The sequence below is a fragment of the Schistocerca piceifrons genome, chromosome 3 (genome assembly GCF_021461385.2).
Source record: "Schistocerca piceifrons isolate TAMUIC-IGC-003096 chromosome 3, iqSchPice1.1, whole genome shotgun sequence".
Lineage (NCBI taxonomy): Eukaryota > Metazoa > Arthropoda > Insecta > Orthoptera > Acrididae > Schistocerca > Schistocerca piceifrons.
The window spans coordinates 659,664,507-659,686,645 of record NC_060140.1 but is presented as its reverse complement, the minus strand read 5'-3'; the positions used below and the strand labels follow the sequence as shown (position 1 = coordinate 659,686,645).

Genomic DNA, 22,139 nt, shown 5'->3' with positions numbered 1-22,139 from the left:
AAAAGGTTGTACAAATAAATAATAATAATAATAATGGTTATAAAACATCCAACATTCCACATAACACCTTCATACTATGTTTTTTTTCCTTCTGTTTTCCTTTTCTAGAAAAACTTGCCCCAAGCTATGCATAGCACAATACTGACACCTCTCCCTCTTTTTGAGCTCATCTCATTCATTATAGAGGGATACTGACTCAGTTTTTCAAGACAGCAAATGGGAAGTTGCGGTACAGAAAATGGCCTAGAGATTACCAGTGTGTGTGTGTTCGAGTGTGTAGTGAGTGAAGTGTTATGAAACAATGTGTGTATAGTGTGTGCAGTGACTGATAGTGAGATATGAGTGAACAGTGTAGCATTACATTATTTAATAAGTTATTTGTAAAAGAGGTGTTGTATACCAGGAGTAAATCTAATGATTGTCGCTAACTAGAAGTCTGTAAATGTATGTGTATACGAATTAGCTTATTTTAAATTGGTCTAAACTTGTAAGTACATTGACATGTCCTATATTCTTGTAAAAAGAGATCTACGGATGTATAAAGCTACTACTACTATTACTACTACTACTACTACTACTACTACTACTACTACCATTCATACCCACCAATATGATTTCATTTGACAGCATATTGAAAGCTGTACAACTACGAAGAGCTTGTGGCGTCCTGTGTGATCGGTAGCTCACGATACCTCTACACACTACAGGAAGCCACAAGCTATGCGCCACATTAGTTGCGTGTGTGAACACGGCTTTAGAGACGTGGCAGATAGATTTAACATCTGTATTGACACTTTACACCATGCCATAGAAAGAATGACTTATTTTGTTAGTGGTTTAGGAGTCGACATTATAAAGTGGTCATCTGCTAGAAAAGGGCACAAACTGAGGCCAATTTGCTGGGAAATAGGATGTCTGATGTGACTGGGGAAATCGACAGGACACACATTAGAATAGACCAGGGGCGGCAAATTTTGAATGCGGCTCATGAGCGCACAGCGTTGCACGTGTGCTGCTCCCCTGCAATCGTCGACGGGGGCAGTGGCGACAGCCAGCAGGTTGCGGCAGTGTAGTACCAGGCTAAGTTGTGGACGTTGATGCGAAGCGACCACTATGTAGTGAACGTTGTATTTCAAGAACCGGAATATGCAGAGTGAATCAAGGAGGTTCTAGGCGCTACAGTCTGGAACCGAGCGACCGCTACGGTCGCAGGTCGAATCCTGCCTCGGGCATGGATGTATGTGATGTCCTTAGGTTAGTTAGGTTTAATTAGTTCTAAGTTCTAGGCGACTTATGACCTCAGAAGTTAAGTCGCATAGTGCTCAGAGACATTTGAACCATTTTGAATCAAGGAAACGAAGAAGTGGAGATTTGCTATCTTTTAATAAGGAATGGGAGAATCATTTTTTCTTTGTGCAAAAACGTGAAAATTCGAAATGTTTAATATGTGGCAGTATTCTCGCTGGTCAGCGGAAGTTTAGTATTGAACGCTATTATAATAAATTTCACAAGGTCGAGTAAAATTTATTGTCGGATTCTGAGCGTATGGGGAAGCTGGCTGAGCTTAAGAAGAGCGATCTGACGATACTAGATGAATCTGACGTAAGTTACTATTGTCACGAGAGATCTGCGACTTTCTTTCGTCATGTCTCTCATCTAACTGAGTTAACTTTTATGGAGCACTGTTTTCAATTTTTCAGGACGACAACAATGATAGCCCAGAGGTACGTGCACGTTATAAGATTGTGCTTAATATAGCGAGAGCTGGAAAACCATTTGCTAAAGGTGAGTTTATAAAGGAGTGCACCAGTGAATGCAAATCAGTTTCGAGCTATCACTCTTTCTCGGTGGACTGTAAGTCGTCGTATAAGTGACATGGCGGGTGACGTTTACCGTCAATTAAGGAGTGCAGTGCAGGAGTTTATTGCATTTTCCATCGCACTTGATGAGTCCACAGATATTTCAGACACCGCGTAATTAGTGATTTATGTCTGTGGCGTGGACACTGCTCTGCACATAACAGAGGATTTTTTTTAGATATGATATCTTTAAAAAGCAAGACCACCGCCGCGGACATCCTAAAAGCCGTTGAAGAAGCTGTCGATTCAGCTGGCTTAAACTGAGAACGTTTGGTGTCAGTGACAACAGACGGAGCTCCTGCAATGGAAGAGGAACAAATGAGATTTGTTGGGTTAGTAAGAAAACAAGCTACGGCGTACGGAAGAATCATTGTACAGCATCCACTGCATTTTGCACCAAGAAGTACTCTGTGCAAAGGCAGCAAAACTGGAGCACGTCATGCAAGTGGTTATTTGAGATCCCACAGGCTTACACATAGACAGTTTCACACATATTTAGCTGAAATTGGGGAAGAATACAGTGACATACCATACCAAAGTGAAATCCGCTGGCTTAGCCGCGGTAATGTACTCAAAAGATTTTTTGAGATGAGAATACGAATAAATCAGTTTTTAAAGGACAAAGGAAGATACGACCACAAGTTAGAAGATCCAGAGTGCGTTGCCGACCTTGCATTTTTAGTTTACATTACCAGACACATGAATGCATTGAACACAAGTTTGGTAGGAGAAAATCAGCTGATTTGTGAAAAGGCGCAAGCTTTCACTTGCAAGCTTGAGCTGTGGGAACGACAGCTCACGCCAGAGAACGCAGTGCATTTCCCTGCTCTGTCTACTGTACGAGAACAGAATTGCAAAGAATATGTTTCCGTACTTAGTGCAATAAATCTTCGTTGATCCATTATGGACCGTGGGACAACGGCTGGCAAGTATTTATTGATGCAATAATTTACAAACAGCCGTATGTATTGCAGAAATTTATTTTATGAACTTCTTATGTGCTACCAGTTTCAGCATTACATTGATGCCATCTTCAGGCTCCATGCGTCATAGTTGTAAAATCACCATACACGGAAGAAACCATATAACTGGATCCGTGAATCAAATCGTTATGCGACACAGACTGAGGCGGTTTGCAAACACACGACTATGAAGCGTGGGGCCTGAAGATGGCATCAATGTAATCCCAAAACTGGTAGCACATAAGATGTTCATAAAATAAATTTCTCCAATACATACGGCTGTTGGTAAATTATTGAATCAAGAAATAGTGCAATAAAAGAGGAATTTCTCAAGAGATTTGGGGATATATCATGTTTATCCCAAGCTTTTGAATGGTTCTCGAGACCATTTCCTCGTCTCCATCGTGAAGCCGCAAAGATAATGTCAATGTTTGGCTCGACTTACGTTTGCGAGAGATTTTTTTCTGTTATGAAAATTAATAAGTCTCGGTTAAGAGCAAACATCAGTGATGAAAATTTACATAACTGTTTGCGTTTGTCTGTATGTAAAATTTTTGTTCCAGACATTAACGTATTGTAAACTCCACCTGCGATAATTGAATAAAACGTATCGTAGGTAATAGGCACTCTTTCAAACAATGATTTCTTTCAAGCAATCCTACTAACCTTATTCCTTGCTAGGAAACAAAAGGCATTACAGAGGATGGAGCGGAGTGACGGTATGGTCGGGGAGGGGAGAGAAGCGGTGGCCAGCTTGCCCCTGTGAGCACGCAGAACACCTGTTAACTGCACACGTGCAAGTGCACCGCACACGTGCGGAATTCCTGCCCGCCCCTGGAACAGACAGTCCTCCAAAAGATCCGCAGTCGTATTTGAATCAGAAAAACTATTTTTTCACGTAACTGTAAATTTTCTGTGGACACAAACGACGGATTCGGGACTTTTTTACACGTCGGTTATACGGGTTCTGATCATGATGGAAGAGAGTTCAAGAATCAACAATACATCAGAGCCTCGAGGAAAAGATAGGGATTTTCATCTTTTAGGTGGCAGTGCCTACCTCTGTTTTAGGAATTTATTAACCCTATTTAGAAATTCAGGGCGTTTGTCTGGAGTCCAAAATGATTTTAAAATGACACTCTCAAAAACCGTATCAACTGTTGATCCACTACTACACCCAGCAATCCGACTAGAAATGGGACGAGAAGCTTTTAAGCAGTCAACAGCATAAACAGATTTCTATGTCATCGCAGGTGCGCATGCGCAGTAACACCTGAAAGCAGCTGTCTGCAGCTACTTGAACGAACTTTTGAACTATTCTTCGAGAAAAAAAAAAATGTGCCGGCGAAACATTCAGTTACTCCCATCCACTATAAAATGCCTTTCGGAATATGGAAGACCAAAATAAATTTGTTTCTTGAGAATTTTCCTCAACGGTGAACAAATTGTAGCGAATGCAGCAGACAAACAAAGTTAAATCTAAAATTTTTAACTTTTTCTCAGGTGGATAGGGAGAAATGGCAGAAAGGAAAAGTGCACCGTATTACAATATTACTAGTTCGAAAGCTTTTAATGTTACCCAGATCAGTTATTTCACTAGCAATAAGTTCAGCTGTAATCTTTCCTAAGGAAATTAAAGCAAACGTATAATCTATTCGAATGCAGTATCAGCTATTGGGCCCTGGCTCCGCTATTGGGCAACGTGACGTAGGTTAATGCGCAGAAAAAACCAATCAGCAATTTCAGCATTTCCAGAGCCGATGTCGTGTGTCTTTCCGAATCACGAGGCCAATTTGTGTAAATTGACATCTAATCATTGAGAGTAGCATTGTTCCCTGACCTAGCTGTTAGGGAACAATAAGCAACAAGTGGTTGAGAAAACATAATTACAAGAAAACGTTGAAGACTAGTTGAAATGTCAAAAGAAGTGAAACGTGTATTTCTCACAGGTGCATCTGGATTACTTGGTCGATCAGTTTACCAAAAATTTTCAGAACAGAACTGGACGGTATTTGGTACAGCGTTTTCAAGGTACAAGAGGCTTATTTCCCATGTGAATGCTTATGTGGTCCAATATCAGAAACAGCTGACCCGAAATTAGTAATGGTAGTTGACATGGCCCGTTCATGCAGCAGGTACATCGATGCCCATTTATAAATTAATGTACAAAAAATGTGGCTTTAAGCCAAGAGTCGGCACAGTACTTATGTCAGAGGCTAATTTACAGCTATCACTGTAGCCCTGGTATCGTGTTTTGCTGCAGAAAACACCGCATTCTTTAGTTATATTTTTCAAGTTTCGTGATCTCCGAAATGTTTGTCTTACCTGGGACAGTGAATCATTTATCTCAGTTGCTTCAGGCAACTACTATTTAACAAATGGAAAATTATCTAGGGATAAAATGACATATATAGTTAACATTATGTTTGGTCCTTAATATGTAATAATATATTTTAGTTACAGCTGTTCACTTTTCTTCTTGTAGAGTTCAGCCACATTTGCACAAAATTGACCTAAGAGACGAGAATACTGTTCAAACAGTGTTCTCAGAATTCAAACCAAATGTGGTGATTCATACTGCTGCCCAAAGATACCCTGACAAGGTTGATGCTGATCCTGAAGCTGCAGTGGATATCAATGTTCGTGCAACAGAGAGTTTAGCTGCACTTTGTGGTAATTGCATAAGCTACAGCATTTCCTTTAAATGGATATATTTAACAGTTTCACTGCAGTGTATGTAATCTTCTGGATTGAAGAATTGACAAATTGCACGAGAAAACAAATTTACTGTGAAACTTAGTATCTTTCAGATTCTCATGAGAAGGATCTAATAAATCTCTATATAGAATTCTAATATTTTGTTTCATACAATGAATTTTTTTGCAAATATGATGTTATGCCATAGAAAATGTAAACAATGTTAGTCTACTCATTTATACTACCTGTAAGTTGGATTATTCTTGTAGCAAAAGTAGCGGAACTGCTTTTCCCAGTTCATTATTTTGAGTACATATCTACCATCACCAAAAGCTATTTTCATAGTTAATGATTTCTCTTGTATTTGCTGTAGACTAAATAATTTCAAAATTATAATTGAAAATATCAGTATTGAATGTTTTACAATATTTGTTACTTGGTCAGCTGGTTACAGGGATACAGAAACCTGTCTTCAGACAGCAGTAGCACTAAGCAGAGTTTAGGCATAATGAAATTTCATATACAAGCTCATTCTTCTTGGTGTTCCCTTCTGCAAACCATTGCCAAGTGCATGTTGAGTGTACTTCCCAATGTATTGTGTATTAGGGTTTCTTCCCTTTTACATACAAGGTGTGGGCGAAATGACTAACACTTCATCTTTAATGACCACATAAAATTGCCCTCTATAACCATTTAAAACACAATTGATCTTTTGGTCTTCACACTACAAACCAATCCATTAACTACAGATTTATATGGTATGTATTCACAATAGATATCTGTTATGTCTATAGGTTCCCAATAGTACCATGCTTTTTTGTATTCAGTGGGAGATATACTCAGGAAAGCACTTCGCAGTAGTTTGCAGAGTATTTTGTTCTCTGTCAGAGAAGGAAATGTGCCATGGCCTAATCAAACAAACCATAATAGTACTACTTAGTAGTGGTATCATGCACATATTTATAATCTCCTGTAGTTCCCATCTAGGAGAAGAACCTTGCAGGATGTGCAATCTATATCCATACTATGCAAATGACTGTGAAGTCCATGTCAGATGGTACTTCCAATTGTGCCAGTTAGCAGGGCTTGTTCCCATTCCATTTGCATATGGAGCATGAGAAGAATGACTGTGTAAATGCCTCTGTGTATGCTGCAGTTAATCTATACTCCAATTAAAATTGCTTTGGATTGACGTCTCGGCGAGTCAAGTGGTAAGGACGAACCAGCTTTCAATCCAAGTTCATTATCGAGCACCACAGGCTTGCTGTGTTGCCTGTTTTGTAGGTACATGCAGTACTTTGTGAAGTGGCTGGCTACACGCCATCAACACTGCCCCCCCCCCCCCCCCCCCAACTGCAATCTGACAGCTACAAAAAATTTTAATTGGACTATAATCTTTTCCTCACAACCAGTCGCGACTGGTTGCAGTAATTTCAAGCACCCTTTTTTCAGGATAGTTTGTGTCTATCTCCACGTATCTATTATACCATTTTAGTTTATTCAAAATTTCTGTGACACTCTCCCATAGGTCAAACAAACTTATGACCTTTCGTGTTACCCTTCTCTGTATACATTCAGTATCCCCCTTGGTCTTACCTGGTGCAGGTCCCACACACTTGAGCAATATTCTAGAATGGGTCACACAAGTGAATTGTAAGCAGTGTCTTTTTTTAGATTGACTGCATTTCCCTAGTATCCTGCTTTACTTATGACTGAGCCTATGTGATCATTCCACGTCGTATCTCTACAAAGAATTACACTCAGGTATTTGTATGATTTGAGTTCTAATTCACTGATGCTGCAGCCATAGGATAGAATGTCTTTTCATTTTGTGAAGTGCAAAATTTTACATTTCTGAACATTTAAAGAAAGTTACCAATCTTTGTCACTTTAAAATCTTATCAAGATATGGCTCAGTGTTTGTGTAGCTTTTTTCATATAGTACTTCTTTACACATAACTGCATTATCTGTAAAAAGTTTGAGTTTAATGTTAATATTGTCTGCAAGGTCATTAATATACAACATGAACAGCAAAGGAGCCAACATAGTTCCCTGAGATAGAACCAAAGTTACTTCTACATCTGTCAGTGACACCCTATCGAAGGTAATGCACTGTGTCCTCCCTACCAAGAAATCCTCAGACCAGTCACTAATTTCACTTGTTACCCCATATGATCATACTTTTAATAATAAGTGTAAATGTGGTTCTGAATCAAATGCTTTTCAGAAATGGAGAAATAGTGCATCTACCTGACTGCCTTGACCTGAGTGTCTATTAGTTCATATTTTTCAGCATTTTTGTGACAAATTCCTACTTGTGAGCTTTCATACTTCCCATCTTTGTTCAATCTCTCCCGTCAATACTATTGGGTATTGGTTCCACACAATTGAGCAGTACTGTAGGATGGGTCACACAAATGTTTTTTAAGCAAACTTTGTAGACAGCTTGCATTTTCCCAGTATCCTTCCAATGAATCAGTCCACAATTTGTGTTACCTATAACCGAGCCTGTGTGATCATTCCCCCTTTTTTTGCACCCTACATCCTCAATAATTTGCTGAATGTATTTCAATCTCTGTCTTCCCCTACAGTTTTTGCACATTATAGCTCTCTCTAGCATCATGGAGGTTATTCCTCGAAGTCCTAAGACATCTTCTATCATCCCGCCCCTTCTTCTTGCCAGTGTTTTCCCATATTCTGCCTTTCTTCACCGATTCTGCATAGAACCTCCTCATTCCTTGTCTTAATACTCCACCTAATAGACTTCTCTTGACCAGGAATGCCCCATTGCTCGTGCTAGTCTGGTTTTTATGTCACCCTTGTTTCGTCCATCATGGGTTATTTTGCTCCGCAGGTAACAGCATTCCTTAACTTTGTGATTACCAATTTTGATTTTAAGTTCCTCTCTATTCTCATTTCTGCCACTTCTCATTAATTTTGTCTTTTCCTGGTTTCCTTTCAGTCCATATTCTGTTCTCATTAAATTCATTCCATTCAACAGATCCTGTAACTCTTCTTCACTTTCAGTGAGGATAGCAATGTCATAAGCAAATCTTATCATTGATATCCTTTTACCCTTGAGCCTTTCTTTTATTTCTGTCACTGATTCTTCGATATATAGATTGAACAGTAGGGGTGACAAGCCGCAGCCCTGTCTTTACTCTTTTTAATCTGAGCACTTCGTTTTTGGTCATCCAATCTTATGGTTTCTTCTTGGTTCATGTATTTACTGTATACTACCTCTCTTTCCCTATAGTTTACTTCTGTTTTTCTCAGAATTTTGAACATCTTGCTCCACTTTACTTTGTCGAATGCCTTTTCTAGGGCAACAGAGCCAATGAGAGCATCTTGATGTTTCCATTATCACATGCAGTGTCAGAACTGCCTCTCTCATGCCTTTAACTTTTCTAAAGTCAAACTGATAATCGTCTACCAAATCCTCTATTTTCCATTCTTCATATCCTCTCAAGTTGTTAAGCCCAGCTAAAGGTATTTACACGAGTTAACTGAAAGCAAATGTGACTGACGGCCGTCAAAGGATAGCATGTTTCTGTTTCTTTTTTTTTTTAAATGCATAATTTTACACTGTTGAACATTTAAAGCAAATTGAAAATACTTCCACCACTTTGAAATCTTGTCAAGATCTGATTGGAAATTTGGGCATATTTTTCCAGTAGTAGGCCTATATCGTGTGCAAAAACTCTTACGTTACTATTATCTACCAGATCATTGACATAAAACATGAACAGCAAGAGTTCCAGTACACTTGCCTCGGGCATACATAAAGTTAGTTCCTCACTTTTTGTTGGATGTGAGGTCCGCCAGTTATGCAAAACACCATTTTTCTCAGCACCCAAACATGTTTCGGCACCACTGTGCCATCATCAGTGGGTTTTTGTTTTTATTTATTCTGCAATGTGAACATTTTTGTTAAATGATTATAAAATTATGTGCATTTTTAGTTCAAACAACAGATTGTTTCTTTTTGTAAATACCTTTAAATTTGGTGTGCATGAATTTTCTGGATCTCTTATGTGTTAATTACTACGGGTAGCTTGTCATCTGCAACCAAACGATGTTGATGAGAATTTTTTTTTTTTTTTTTGCTGGGAGTTAACCTATCTTTTAGAATGCAATTCAGTTTTTCACAAAAAACTGAATTACATTCTAGAAAATAGATTGACTCCCAGCAAAAAAATAAAAACGAAAACCCACTGATGATGGCACAGTGGTGCTGAAACATGTTTGGGTACTGAGAGAAATGGTGTTTTGTATAGCTGGCAGATGTCACATCCAACAATTTTAACTGCAAACACGGCCAATACAAGGAGCGCAAATCAAAATGATGGATCTTCACTTTTTGATAACTTGCTGCATCCCCCCTACCAACATATCGTCAATTTAGTCACAAATTTTATTTGGTACCTCCATTTGTTCCAAGTTTCTTAGTAAGTATTAGTGTGGTAGAGAGTCAAATGTTTTTCAGAAATCAAGAAATACTGCATCCATTCAAAGGCCTTGATCCACAGATATTGAGAAGTTGTGTGTGAAGAGTAAGAGTTGGGGTTCATATGATAATTGCTTTAATGTTGATATGGAGGAGATGTACCTCATTATGTTTGAGCTCAGGAAATGCTCTAAGATTCTACAACAGATGGATGCCAATGAAAATAGTTTTATGGATCACTTTTGCTACCATTTTTGTATACGAATGTGTCTTGTCTTCTTTCCAATTGGTGGTCACACTTTTTGGTTTAATTACTATAGATAGTACATGTTTCAGAAAGGGGCTAACTTAGCTGCAAATTCTGTCTAGAATTTGCAAGGATTACATTAGACTCCGGATCTTTGTCCAGTTTTTGCAATTTCAAATGTTTCTCGACTCAATTTTTTTTAGGATGGCTTCACTGTGCCTCTCTTGAGGATATTTTTTCATTATGTTGATGTTTTAAGAGTGATACCATAAAGGTATATACAGTGCCTTTCTAATTTCAAAATATTTGTGTTGGCACCTTCTATTTATACCGCTCAACATTATAGCGATGCAAGAAATAAACTGGGAAAGTATGGTTGTGTCTGCTTTTGTAAAGAAAGATATCAAAATGGAATTCAGCATTTCTGCTTTTTGTTTGCCACCTTCAATTCCAGCTTGTGTGTCATTCAGGATGGTCTGGAAGTAACCTCAGTGCCACTGACTGCCTTTACATATAAACCAGAATTCCTTTGCAATATATTACAGATCTTTCAAAAAGAAGCTGCTATGGTAGTCACTGATGCTTCACACATTGCTTTTTTGACAGCTAAACACTCCTTATGCGGCAGTACATTCTACTTTCATCTATAACCCTATCCCTTGGTTTACTCCTATTGTGCAGTAATTAATGGGTCTTTAGACATTTCTTTACTGAGACTGTGTACCATGGAGGGTCCCTCCCATCATGAACGGATCTACTAGGTCAGCTTACTTATTTATGAGTGCTTGTGCCTTGTAATGTGACTATGCAAATCCATTTCAGCTGAACCTGATTTTTATTATCTGTGACAAAAATGACCTTTTGATGCACATTTGAATGGTATGTAATAAACACAAACTTTCCTCACTAAACTGAACTGAATAAGTGGCTACTGGTATAACATGGCAGCAGGAGTGCATTACACAAAAGGTGCATTACTTTCTCTCATTCGGGAGGACGACGGTTCAATCCCGCGTCCGGCCATCCTGATTTAGGTTTTCCGTGATTTCCCTAAATCGCTCCAGGCAAATGCTGGGATGGTTCCTTTCAAAGGCACGGCCGACTTCCTTCCCTAATCCGATGAGACCGGTGACCTTGTTGTTTGGTCTCTTCCCCCCAAAGCAACAACAACAACTTTCTGCATAACCTTTGAATAATATTAAGAGTCCAACAGTCCAGATGTTTTTAAATTGTATTTACTATTTCTTGTATTTCGACACAGAAGTGGAATTTCTGCTTGTAATTTTTATTCTCAATATTTAATTTACAGCTTCTCAAAGTGAAGCTCATGCATGGTGATAAAGAGGGTAATATTATGCTGTTTTGTGCTGCAGATGGAAACAACAAGATCTTCTCATTTAATCAGTACATATGAAAACTGGAAATTAACCTTTACAGCCCCTAGTATAAGAAAGGTGGCAAGACACCTAAGCACGCAGCACCTGAAATAGTTTCAAAATGTGACATCCATTTTCCATACACATTACTTACTCTGGTTATAATTCTACATGATATGTTTAATGCAGTGTTAAATGCAGGCAGTTTTTGATTATATGTATAAAACTGTTTATATTCTCTTTGTCAGAAATGAAGGTTACATTTGCATGTCTTAATTTTTTCCAGCCAAAGAAAGAGTGCCTCTTATTTACATCAGTACAGATTATGTATTTGATGGTAAAAATCCTCCCTATTCAGAAGAAAGTGTCCCCAGCCCTCTAAATCTTTATGGGAAAACAAAACTGCAGGGAGAGGAAGCTTGCATGGCAGCTTCATCAGGTAGATATTCTTGAAAAGTTTTAGTTTTATAGAGACAAATATGAGCAAATTCAGTTGTATATAAAATGGTAAGCAACACTGAGACAAGCAGCATTAAACAGGTGCATGTACAACACATGAATACCTGAGACATGGAAAGTCAAGAACTGTATTTTACGTTGAGTTAAATATGTAAAGAATATAAAGAAAAGCAGTTTACTTTGCCTGTAAATCAATACTTCAAATGAATTGCTTTCCATTGATAGATAGTCGTCGTAACTGCTGTCTGCTTCATGTCTGCTGTGCAGTGAGCTACGTTAATTTAAGTATTAACTGTATTTTTCTTACTTGTCACTTCCTCTTCCGTGTGTTTTTACTTTTAGGAAGCTTTAATTGTCAAGTGTTAGTAATAGTGTTCCATAGATTTCGTGTTTGTTTTGAATACAGTCAGAGAGAGTCCCTTTAGTCAACCATAGTGCCAGTGTTTGTTTTCAATACAGTCCAGAGACAGGTAGTGCAATTTTCATTGTTTTCTACAAGAAGTGTATAGCAACCACAGTTTAGTCAACAATCAGCCGCCTTTAGTGAATTAACAGTCTAGTTAACAGCTGATTAACTCTCTACAGTAAATTGATTTCTTAGGATGGATAGGATGTGTGACTGCTGTGTATGGACACAGGAGGAGCTGGCCACTATTCGCGAACAGCTGAACGTGTTGATGGCCGCGGTCAGCCGTCTTCAGGCTGCTGCCTCAGTGTGTAGCGGCAGTGGGGAGTCTGGTGTGTCACATGGTACATCCCAGGTGTTACATGCTTCACACACAGTCCCTGCTGTCGAGACATCTTCGCGGGTTCCGGGCACGGTTGGGCCACCCTCTCCCCAAGGGGAAGGCGGGTTCAGCGGCATTCGCGGCACACGAGGTAGCGGGTCAATGTGGAGGCTGGCCGTGTGGCATCGCCCGCTCTGCCTGTGAGTGGACATGTGGCCGCTCCATCAGCAACGTCCGAGCAGGCACACGGGGGGAGGGGTTTATTAGTTATTGGGAGCTCCAACGTTAGGCGGGTGATGGAGACCCTTAGGGAAATAGCGGAAAGGTCGGGGAAGAAGGCCAGTGTTCACTCTGTCTGCTTGCCGGGGGGTCTCATCCAAGATGTGGAGGACGCCCTGCCGGTGGCGATAGAGAGCACTGGGTGCACCTGACTGCAAATTGTTGCTCATGTCGGCACCAATGACTCCTGCCGTCTGGGTTCAGAGGTCATCCTCAGTTCGTATAGGCAGTTGGCGGAATTGGTGAAGGCGGAAAGCCTCGCTCGCGGGGTGGATTCTGAGCTAACTATTTGTAGTATCGTTCCCAGAACCGATCGCGGTCCTCTGGTTTGGAGCCGAGTAGAAGGCTTAAACCAGAGGCTCAGACGATTCTGCGGAGATCTGGGGTGCAAATTTCTTGACCTCCGCTATCGGTGGAGAAATGTAGGTTCCCCTGAATAGGTCAGGCGTGCACTACACGCCGGAAGCGGCTACAAGGATAGCGGAGTACGTGTGGAGTGCACAAGTGGGTTTTTTAGGCTAGAGAATTCCCTCCCTAGGCCCGACAAGATACCTCCTGAGACGCGGCAAGCTAGGAGTAGGCAAAATGCAACAGGGAATAACAATATTAATGTGCTAATAATAAACTGCAGGAGCGTCTATAGAAAGGTCCCAGAACTGCTCTCATTAATAAACGGTCACAATGCCCATATAGTACTAGGGACAGAAAGTTGGCTGAAACCAGATGTAAACAGTAATGAAATCCTAAACTCAGATTGGATTGTGTACTCCAGAGAAAGGCTGGACAGTGAAGGGGAAGGCATGTTTATAGCGATAAGAAGTGCAATAGTATCGAAGGAAATTGACGGAGATCCGAAATGTGAAATAATTTGGGTGAAAGTCATGGTTAAAGCAGGCTCAGACATGGTAATTGGATGTCTCTATAGGCCCCCTGGCTCAGCAGCTGTTGTGGCTGAGCACCTGAAGGATAATTTGGAAAATATTTCAAGTAGATTTCCCCGCCATGTTATAGTTCTGGGTGGAGATTTTAATTTGCTGGATATAGACTGGAATATTCAAACGTTCATAACGGGTGGCAGGGACAAAGAATCCAGTGAAATTTTTTTAAGTGCTGTATCTGAAAACTACCTCGAGCAGTTAAACAGAGAACCGACTCGTGGCGATAACACATTAGACCTTCTGGTGACAAACAGACCCAAACTATTTGAAACAGTTAACGCAGAACAGGGAATCAGCAATCATGAAGCGGTTACTGCATCGATGATTTCAGCCGTAAACAGAAATATTAAAAAAGGTAGGAAAATTTTGCTGTTTAGGAAAAGCGACAAAAAGCAGAGTACCTGACGGCTCAATACAAAAGTTTTGTCTCAAGAACAGATAGTGTTGAGGATCAGTGGACAAAGTTCAAAACCATCGTACAGTATGCGTTAGATGAGTATGTGCCAAGCAAGATCGTAAGAGATGGAAAAGAGCCGCCGTGGTACAACAACCGACTTAGAAAACTGCTGTGGAAGCAAAGGGAACTTCACAGCAAACATAAGCATAGCCAAAGCCTTGCGGACAAACAAAAATTATGCGATGCGAAATGTAGTGTGAGGAGGGCTATGCGAGAGGTGTTCAATGAATTTGAAAGTAAAGTTCTATGTACTGATTTGGCAGAAAATCCTAAGAAATTTTGGTCTTATGTCAAAGCGGTAGGTGGATCAAAACAAAATGTCTAGACACTCTGTGACCAAAATGGTACTGAAACAGAGGATGACAGACTAAAGGCCAAAATACTAAATGTCTTTTTCCAAAGATGTTTCACAGAGGAAGACTGCACTGTAGTTCCTTCTCTAGATTGTCGCACAGATGACAAAATGGTAGATATTGAAATAGACGACAGAAGGATAGAGAAACAATTAAAATCGCTCAAAAGAGGAAAGGCTGCTGGACTTGATGGGATACTATTTCCATTTTACACAGAGTACGCGAAGGAACTTGCCCCCCTTCTTGCAGCGGTGTACCGTAGGTCTCTGGAAGAGCGTAGCGTTCCAAAGGATTGGAAAAGGGGACAGGTCATCCCCGTTTTCAAGAAGGGACGTCGAACAGATGTGCAGAAATATAGACCTATATCTCTAACGTCGATCAGTTGTAGAATTTTGGAACACATATTATGTTAGAGTATAATGACTTTTCTGGAGACTAGAAATCTACTCTGTAGGAATCAGCATGGGTTTTGAAAAAGACGGTCGTGTGAAACCCAGCTCGCGCTATTCGTCCACAAGACTCAGAGGGCCATAGACACGGGTTCACAGGTAGATGCCGTGTTTCTTGACTTCCGCAAGGCGTTCAATACAGTTCCCTACAGTCGTTTAATGAACAAAGTAAGAGCATATGGACTATCAGACCAATTGTGTGATTGGATTGAAGAGTTCCTAGATAACAGAATGCAGCATGTCATTCTCAATGGAGAGAAGTCTTCCAAAGTAAGAGTGATTTCAGGTGTGCCGCAGGGGAGTATCATAGGACCGTTGCTATTCACAATATACATAAATGACCTTGTGGATGACATCGGAAGTTCACTGAGGCTTTTTGCAGATGATGCTGTGATGTATCGAGAGGTTGTAACAATGGAAAATTGTATTGAAATGCAAGAAGATCTGCAGCGAATTGATGCATGGTGCAGGGAATGGCAATTGAATCTCAATGTAGACAAGTGTAATGTGCTGTGAATACATAGAAAGCTAGATCCCTTATCATTTAGCTACAAAATAGCAGGTCAGCAACTGGAAGCAGTTAATTCCATAAATTATCTGGGTGTAGGCATTAGGAGTGATTTAAAATGGAATGATCATATAAAGTTGATCATCGGTAAAGCAGATGCCAGACTGAGATTCATTGGAATAATCCTAAGGAAATGCAATCCGAAAACAAAGGAAGTAGGTTACAGTACGCTTGTTCGCCAACTGCTTGAATACTGCTCTGCAGTGTGGGATCCGTACCAGATAGGGTTGATAGAAGAGATAGAGAAGATCCAACGGAGAGCAGCGCGCTTCGTTACAGGAACATTTAGTAATCGCGAAAGCGTTATGGAGATGATAGATAAACTCCAGTGGAAGACTCTGCAGGAGAGACACTCAGTAGCTCGGTACGGGCTTTTATTAAAGTTTCGAGAACATACCTTCACCGAAGAGTCAAGCAGTATATTGCTCCCTCCTACGTATATCTCGCGAAGAGACCATGAGGATAAAATCAGAGAGATTAGAGCCCACACAGAAGCATACTGACAATCCTTCTTTCCACAAACAATATGAGACTGGAATAGAAGGGAGAGCCGATAGAGGTACTGAAGGTACCCTCCACCACACACCGTCAGGTTGTTTGCGGAGTATGGATGTAGATGTAGATGTAGTTCCTATTTTTAAGTTAGAGGTAAGCATAAGGTTTTGTTCCATACCAACTGGCTTTTTACAGTCATGCTGAAGGTGGTTTGTTCTGTAAGTTATTTGACAATAATTAAAATGACTTTTCACATGTATCCAAGCAAAATAATAATATACTTCAGTGACTAAGTGTCAGACCGTAAATCCAAAGGTCAGTTGTAGGATTTTTTCTACCACTGTCATTACTCTCACCTCTGCAAGGATTGCTGATGTGAATAAAAGCCAAATTGTGCCACGATTTGAAATGCACATTAAACTGTATGCCCTCATACAATGGAGTAACTCGGTTCAAAGGTTGGATTGTGGCAAAAGCACAGTACCTCCAATAGGATATGCCAAGTAAAACAATGTAGTTTTCACACCAGTCTTTGGACTGAGAACAGCTTGACCCTTTTTTACTGCATTATTTTTATGAGTGCTGTCATTGACTTTCCTCTAAAGGTGTGTGCCCACTAGTGAGTAAATTTGTGCAAGTTGGTTGAAGAAACTACTCCTTCAAGTTCTTGAACGTTCTAACACTTCTGCAAGTTTCGTTAACTTGCAGGAGTAGCTTCAGCAATTTACTGGAAACAGTTCTTGTATTTTGCTGTAAGTACTTACCAGTTGCTGGAAGTTTTTCTCAAACTTGCAGAAGTTTTGTTGTTCAGTATGGATATGAAAATTTCAGTGTTGAAGTGGAGAATGGCAAAAGATGGGCCCAAACAAATGTACCATGGGAACCTCTAAACATACACTATGTGATCAAAAGTATCCAGACACCCCCAAAAACATATGTCTTTTATGTTAGGTGCATGCTTGGTCCCTTTGAGTATATTAAGCATCTTAATTACAGTGAACTGTTCTTTCTACAGAGTATGAAATGAAACTGAGATTAGTAACCAGTCATAATGGTTCAAATACACTGTATGCTGTGTTTTGAGATTTTTAACTACTATTTCTGGTACCTGATTGTGAAAATAGAAATCTGGAAATAGGTAGTACAGTATTAATAAATCATTTTTTACTAGGGAACATTGTTTTACGTATCCCAGTCCTTTATGGCCCTGTAATGCATCTGGCAGAGAGTGCAGTAACAGTTCTTCTAGAAGCACTGCTAAATACTTCTAAAGAAAGGCAGGTGTCGGATTACGAGCGTCGCCGACCATCTCATGTAGACGATATTGCTGAAATCTGCCTGGGACTCGCTGATAGGAAACTGAAGGTAATGCCCATTTCAATGAATTTGCCTTTGGTAACTATTATTACAAGAGTGTTAGAGTATGAATTATATATTTCTGACTTTAATTGCAGGGTGAACCAATTCATGGAATATATCACTGGTGTGGCAAAGAGATATTTACAAAGTATAAAATGCTGCAAGAGATGGCAGATATTTTCCATTTGTCCAGTTCACACATTTCCCCTGCTCCTGCACCTCTTCTCAGCTCCTCTGCCACTCGACCTTATGACACAACGCTAAACACTAGTAGACTTATGGAACTCAATATTCAGTGTCACACGCCTTTTAGGCAGGGCATAAAAGCAGCTCTTGAACCATGGATAAGAGAAAACCAAAGTTAAGTGAAATTAGAATTGTACAGATAAAATTTTAGTTACATGTAGTTTGTCTGAGCATTAAAAAGGTAAACAAAAGAAAATACTCAATACTCAATATATCGTGTGTGTGTGTGTGTGTGTGAGAGAGAGAGAGAGAGAGAGAGAGAGAGAGAGAGAGAGAGAGAGAGAAAGGGGGGGGGGGGGCTTGGCAAAACAAAGGCTGTATTTTGAGCACTGTATTAATAAAATAAAATTTACTTTTCAGAGAGAATAAAAAGAGAAAAAGAAGCCTGTTGTTACCCTGTCACCCAAACACAAACTTCCTATTCAGCCATCAACTATCTTGTTAAATGCATTTTGGAGCCAGTAATAAAAAATAAACTTCATTCCTCATCTGTACTGTAAATGGAGCAGGAAACTACACAACAATAAAAAGCATTTATTTGTATAACGTAGTCTGTTAATTCTGTCTCTACATATTCAGGGGATAGGAAAAATAATGTGAACTGTGGGAGTAATGGGATGGTTGTGCTTGACGGTCAGCAACACAGGTAATGCACAGACCTAACAGAGTTTCAAAGATGGCAGATTGTGGGTCCTGATAAGTTGGAGCATTAGTACCCAAGACAGCCAAATTATTGAATGTTTCAAGAGCAACGGTTTCAACAGTCGTGACAGCCTACACAAAACAAGGAAAGACATTATCATGTAAACGTAATAGTGAGTGCAAATCAAAACTAAATGGCAGAGATCATCATAAACTAACACGAATTGTGTTAAAACAATATGAAACGATGGCAGCTTAAGTGACTGACGAGCTCAACAGCCATCTTTGTGATACCATATCTATGACACTGTCTGCCAAGAACTCCACAGAGCGAATATTCACGGACGAGCTGCTATACTGAAACCATACGTGATGACAACTAACACTGAGAAGTGTAAAACATGGTATCAGGAGCATAAATCCTGGATGGCTGATCAGTGCAAACACGTCTTCTTGATTCCAACGGTTAAGCATGGAGGAGGAAGTGTGATTGTTTGGGTAGTCATATCACTGTATTCTGCTGGTCCCATCAATACTCTCAAAGGCCCGTTACAGCAAACAATTATGTGAACATTTTAGTTGATCAAGTGCATCCAATGGTTCAAATGTTATTTCCCAACAATGCACCCATTCACACAGCCAGGACAGTACAATCATGGTATGAGGAACATGCAACTGAAGTGCAGCATCTTCCATGGCCAGCACAGTCCTTGAACTTGAACATTATTGAATGTTGCGGGGCAGTATTGGAGTGCAAACTCCAGAGCATATTTCTGCCTCCCTCGTTACTACAGGAGTTAGAAGAGGTTCTGATCAAAGACTGGCATAACATTCCTCTGGAGACTATAAATCATTATATGCCAGTATTCTAAGAAGAATCACAGCTGTATTACGGGCAAATGAGGGTCCAGCCCCTTATTAATAAACCATTCCCAAGTAAGTAAATGTGTTCACATTATTTTGCTTATCCCCTGTATACCTCCTTCCCATTCTGGGTACTTTAATTATTATATAAGGAGAGAAGCTACTGAAGATAACCACAGGAGCCTAAGCTGCCTAATGTGCTAACACTTGCATATTTAGTTTAGTTTTATTGCCTCTTGCTTCTTCGTTATAAGGGTTATCTCATTAAGTGCAACTGTGGATGGCTGCACTACCTTCCTGGAAAACTGTACATAATTTGTGAGTAGATTTCAATCTTAAATTTCTTCTCAGCTTCTAAACAAGATCCATCTATGTATTAGATGTACATCTGTGTCACTGATATGAAGAATAATGTAGATGGCTTACTTTTTTACTTTTGTGAAAATTATCAAGACATGTTTCAAATCATGTAAAAGTTTGAAACTAAACCAATATAATTTTGAGGAATCATAGTAGAGGAATACTTCCCCTATCTTACAAATATTCTCATACATCTGGAATTCAGATTTTATCATGCCACACATATGAATGAGTGAGCCTTTGCTAAAATGTGTGAACAGGATACTTGCAAAGCCTTTATATTGGTCCTTTTAATACGATATTAATTTCAGAATGACAGAAATGCCAATAAGTTCCCAGCTTACTCCAATGATATAAAAATGTGTGTTCAACATACAAAATTTCATGTCTTAATTCTTTGTTATTTATCAGTCGAAATTTCGCACAAAAAAGAAGTTTAAATACAAGTGGAAATGAAAGCAATAGTACCATAGTTATAACAATAGTAAATAATCTTTAATTTAACGCTTGAGAACATCAATAAATGTTTCTCGAGGAAGACCAATATTAGCAACCATTTTCATTTTCTTCTTGCCTTCAGCTTGTCTTCTCAGTAACTTCATTCTTCTAGTGACATCACCACCATACTGCAAAAAATACCATCAGTTGATCAAAAATTAATTTTATTTTTGAAATTATACAGAAGTCTATTTCATTGCTCTGTTAGTTATTTTAGTTTTCCTTGGGGGTCTGTAACAATGTGCTGTGGAATAAGTTGCAAAAGAACATAGAACCACATTTATTGAATTTTTTTAATGTGATAGAGAACTTGCTAATGTCTCTTCGACATCAATTCAAGGTCTGTAACTATGTGAGGTTAGGACACTGGACTTAGCATTTTGGAGTGGGATTAAGATATCCATCTGGGCATTAAAATTTTCGTTTCTCTTCGTTCCCATAAACTGATTAAGGCTAACATGAGACTGCTTCGCTTAAAAAGTACACTGTCACTTTCCTTCCCCCCACCTTTGCTTGTGCTCGGTCTAATGGATTCATTAATGATGGGATTTAAAACCATAATTTTCCTTCCATTCTTTTCACTATGATTCATATAAAGTCAAAGACATTTATCTGTAACGGTAAAGATAGTTGTTGTTGTTGTTGTTATTGTGGTGGTCTTCGGTCCTGAGACTGGTTAGATGCAGCTCTCCATGCTACTCTATCTTGTGCAACCTTCTTCATCTCCCAGTACCTACTGCAGCCTACATCCTTCTGAATCTGCTTAGTGTATTCATTTCTTGGTCTCCCTCTACAATTTTTACCCTCCATGCTGCCCTCCAATACTAAATTGGTGATCCCTTGATGCCTCAGAACATGTCCTACCAACCGATCCCTTCTTCTAGTCAAGTTGTGCCACAAACTCCTCTTCTCCCCAATTCTATTCAATACCTCATCATTAGTCATGTTATCTACCCATCTAATCTTCAGCATTCTTCTGTAGCACCACATGTTGAAAGCTTCTATTCTCTTCTTGTCCAAACTATTTATTGTCCATGTTTCACTTCCATACGTGGCTACACTCCATACAAATACTTTCAGAAACGACTTCCTGACGTTTAAATCTATATTCGATGTTAACAAATTTCTCTTCCTCAGAAACGCTTTCCTTGCCATTGCCAGTCTGCATTTTATATCCTCTACTTCGACCATAATCAGGTATTTTGCTCCCCAAATAGAAAAACTCCTTTACTACTTTAAGTGTCTCATTTCCCAATCTAATTCCCTCAGCATCACCTGACTTAATTCGACTATATTCCATTATCGTCACCCCTTTTGCTTTTGTTGACGCTCATCTTATACCCTCCTTTCAAGACACTGTCCATTCCGTTCAACTGCTCTTCCAAGTCTTTTGCTGTCTCTGACAGAATTACAATGTCATCGGCGAACCTCAAAGTTTTTATTTCTTCTCCATGGATTTTAATACCTACTCCGAACTTTTCTTTTGTTTCCTTTACTGCTTGCTCAATATACAGATTGAATAGCATTGGGGAGAGGCTACACCCCTGTCTCCCAACGACTGCTTCCCTTTTATGTCCCTCGACTCTTATAACTGCCATCTGGTTTCTGCACAAACTGTAAATAGCCTTCCGCTCCCTGTATTTTACCCCTGCCACCTTTAGAATTTGAAAGAGAGTATGCCAGTCAACATTGTCAAAAGTGACACCTATTCTGTTTGTTTTGATCTAGGGGAAAAACATCTGTCTGATGTAGTGCCAGTTTTGCTGTGATTGGTGATCATAACAACATATAGGGCCATTTCTTCCCGGGGGTCCAAGTGACCTGTCCTTTTTAACCTAACTTGATGTATTCCTTT

General features: G+C 39.5%; 3 protein-coding genes across 7 annotated transcripts in view; 2 read left to right on the top strand and 1 right to left on the bottom strand.

Moving 5' to 3' along the window:
• Window positions 1–2,162: 2,162 nt before the first annotated feature.
• Window positions 2,163–2,756, top strand: LOC124788946 (general transcription factor II-I repeat domain-containing protein 2B-like). The gene has a single exon (XM_047256233.1). It carries the CDS (start codon window positions 2,163–2,165, stop codon window positions 2,754–2,756), a length of 594 nt encoding a protein of 197 aa, XP_047112189.1.
• Window positions 2,757–4,478: 1,722 nt separating this feature from the next.
• LOC124787806 (methionine adenosyltransferase 2 subunit beta-like) overlaps window positions 4,479–22,139 on the top strand; it is a 30,175-nt gene continuing 12,514 nt past the window's right edge. Inside the window, exons 1-5 of one of the 3 annotated variants that reach the window (XR_007016016.1) lie at window positions 4,479–4,852; window positions 5,307–5,494; window positions 11,876–12,028; window positions 17,487–17,680; window positions 17,770–18,156. Coding sequence is in view for 2 of the 3 variants with exons in the window: in XM_047254729.1 (XP_047110685.1) it covers window positions 4,737–4,852; window positions 5,307–5,494; window positions 11,876–12,028; window positions 17,487–17,680; window positions 17,770–18,039 (921 nt within the window). In the remaining variant the exon portion in view is untranslated. Of the gene's footprint in view, window positions 4,957–5,306; window positions 5,495–11,875; window positions 12,029–17,486; window positions 17,681–17,769; window positions 18,467–22,139 lie in introns of those variants that run through there. The other 2 variants (XM_047254729.1, XM_047254731.1) reach the window with 2 other exon arrangements.
• The window catches only part of LOC124787804 (translation factor GUF1 homolog, mitochondrial), a 141,645-nt gene continuing 139,672 nt past the window's right edge, over window positions 20,167–22,139 (bottom strand). For 2 of the 3 annotated variants that reach the window (XM_047254727.1, XM_047254726.1), the window contains exon 10: window positions 20,167–20,412. In XM_047254727.1, coding sequence (XP_047110683.1) covers window positions 20,287–20,412 — 126 coding nt within the window. In that variant the 3' untranslated portion in view covers window positions 20,167–20,286. The remainder of the gene's footprint in view (window positions 20,413–22,139) is intronic. The other variant, XM_047254728.1, reaches the window with a different exon arrangement.

Coding starts and splice junctions, on each gene's coding strand:
- LOC124788946 (XM_047256233.1), top strand. CDS start 2,163: ATGGAAGAGGAACAAATGAGATTTGTTGGGTTAGTAAGAAAACAAGCT.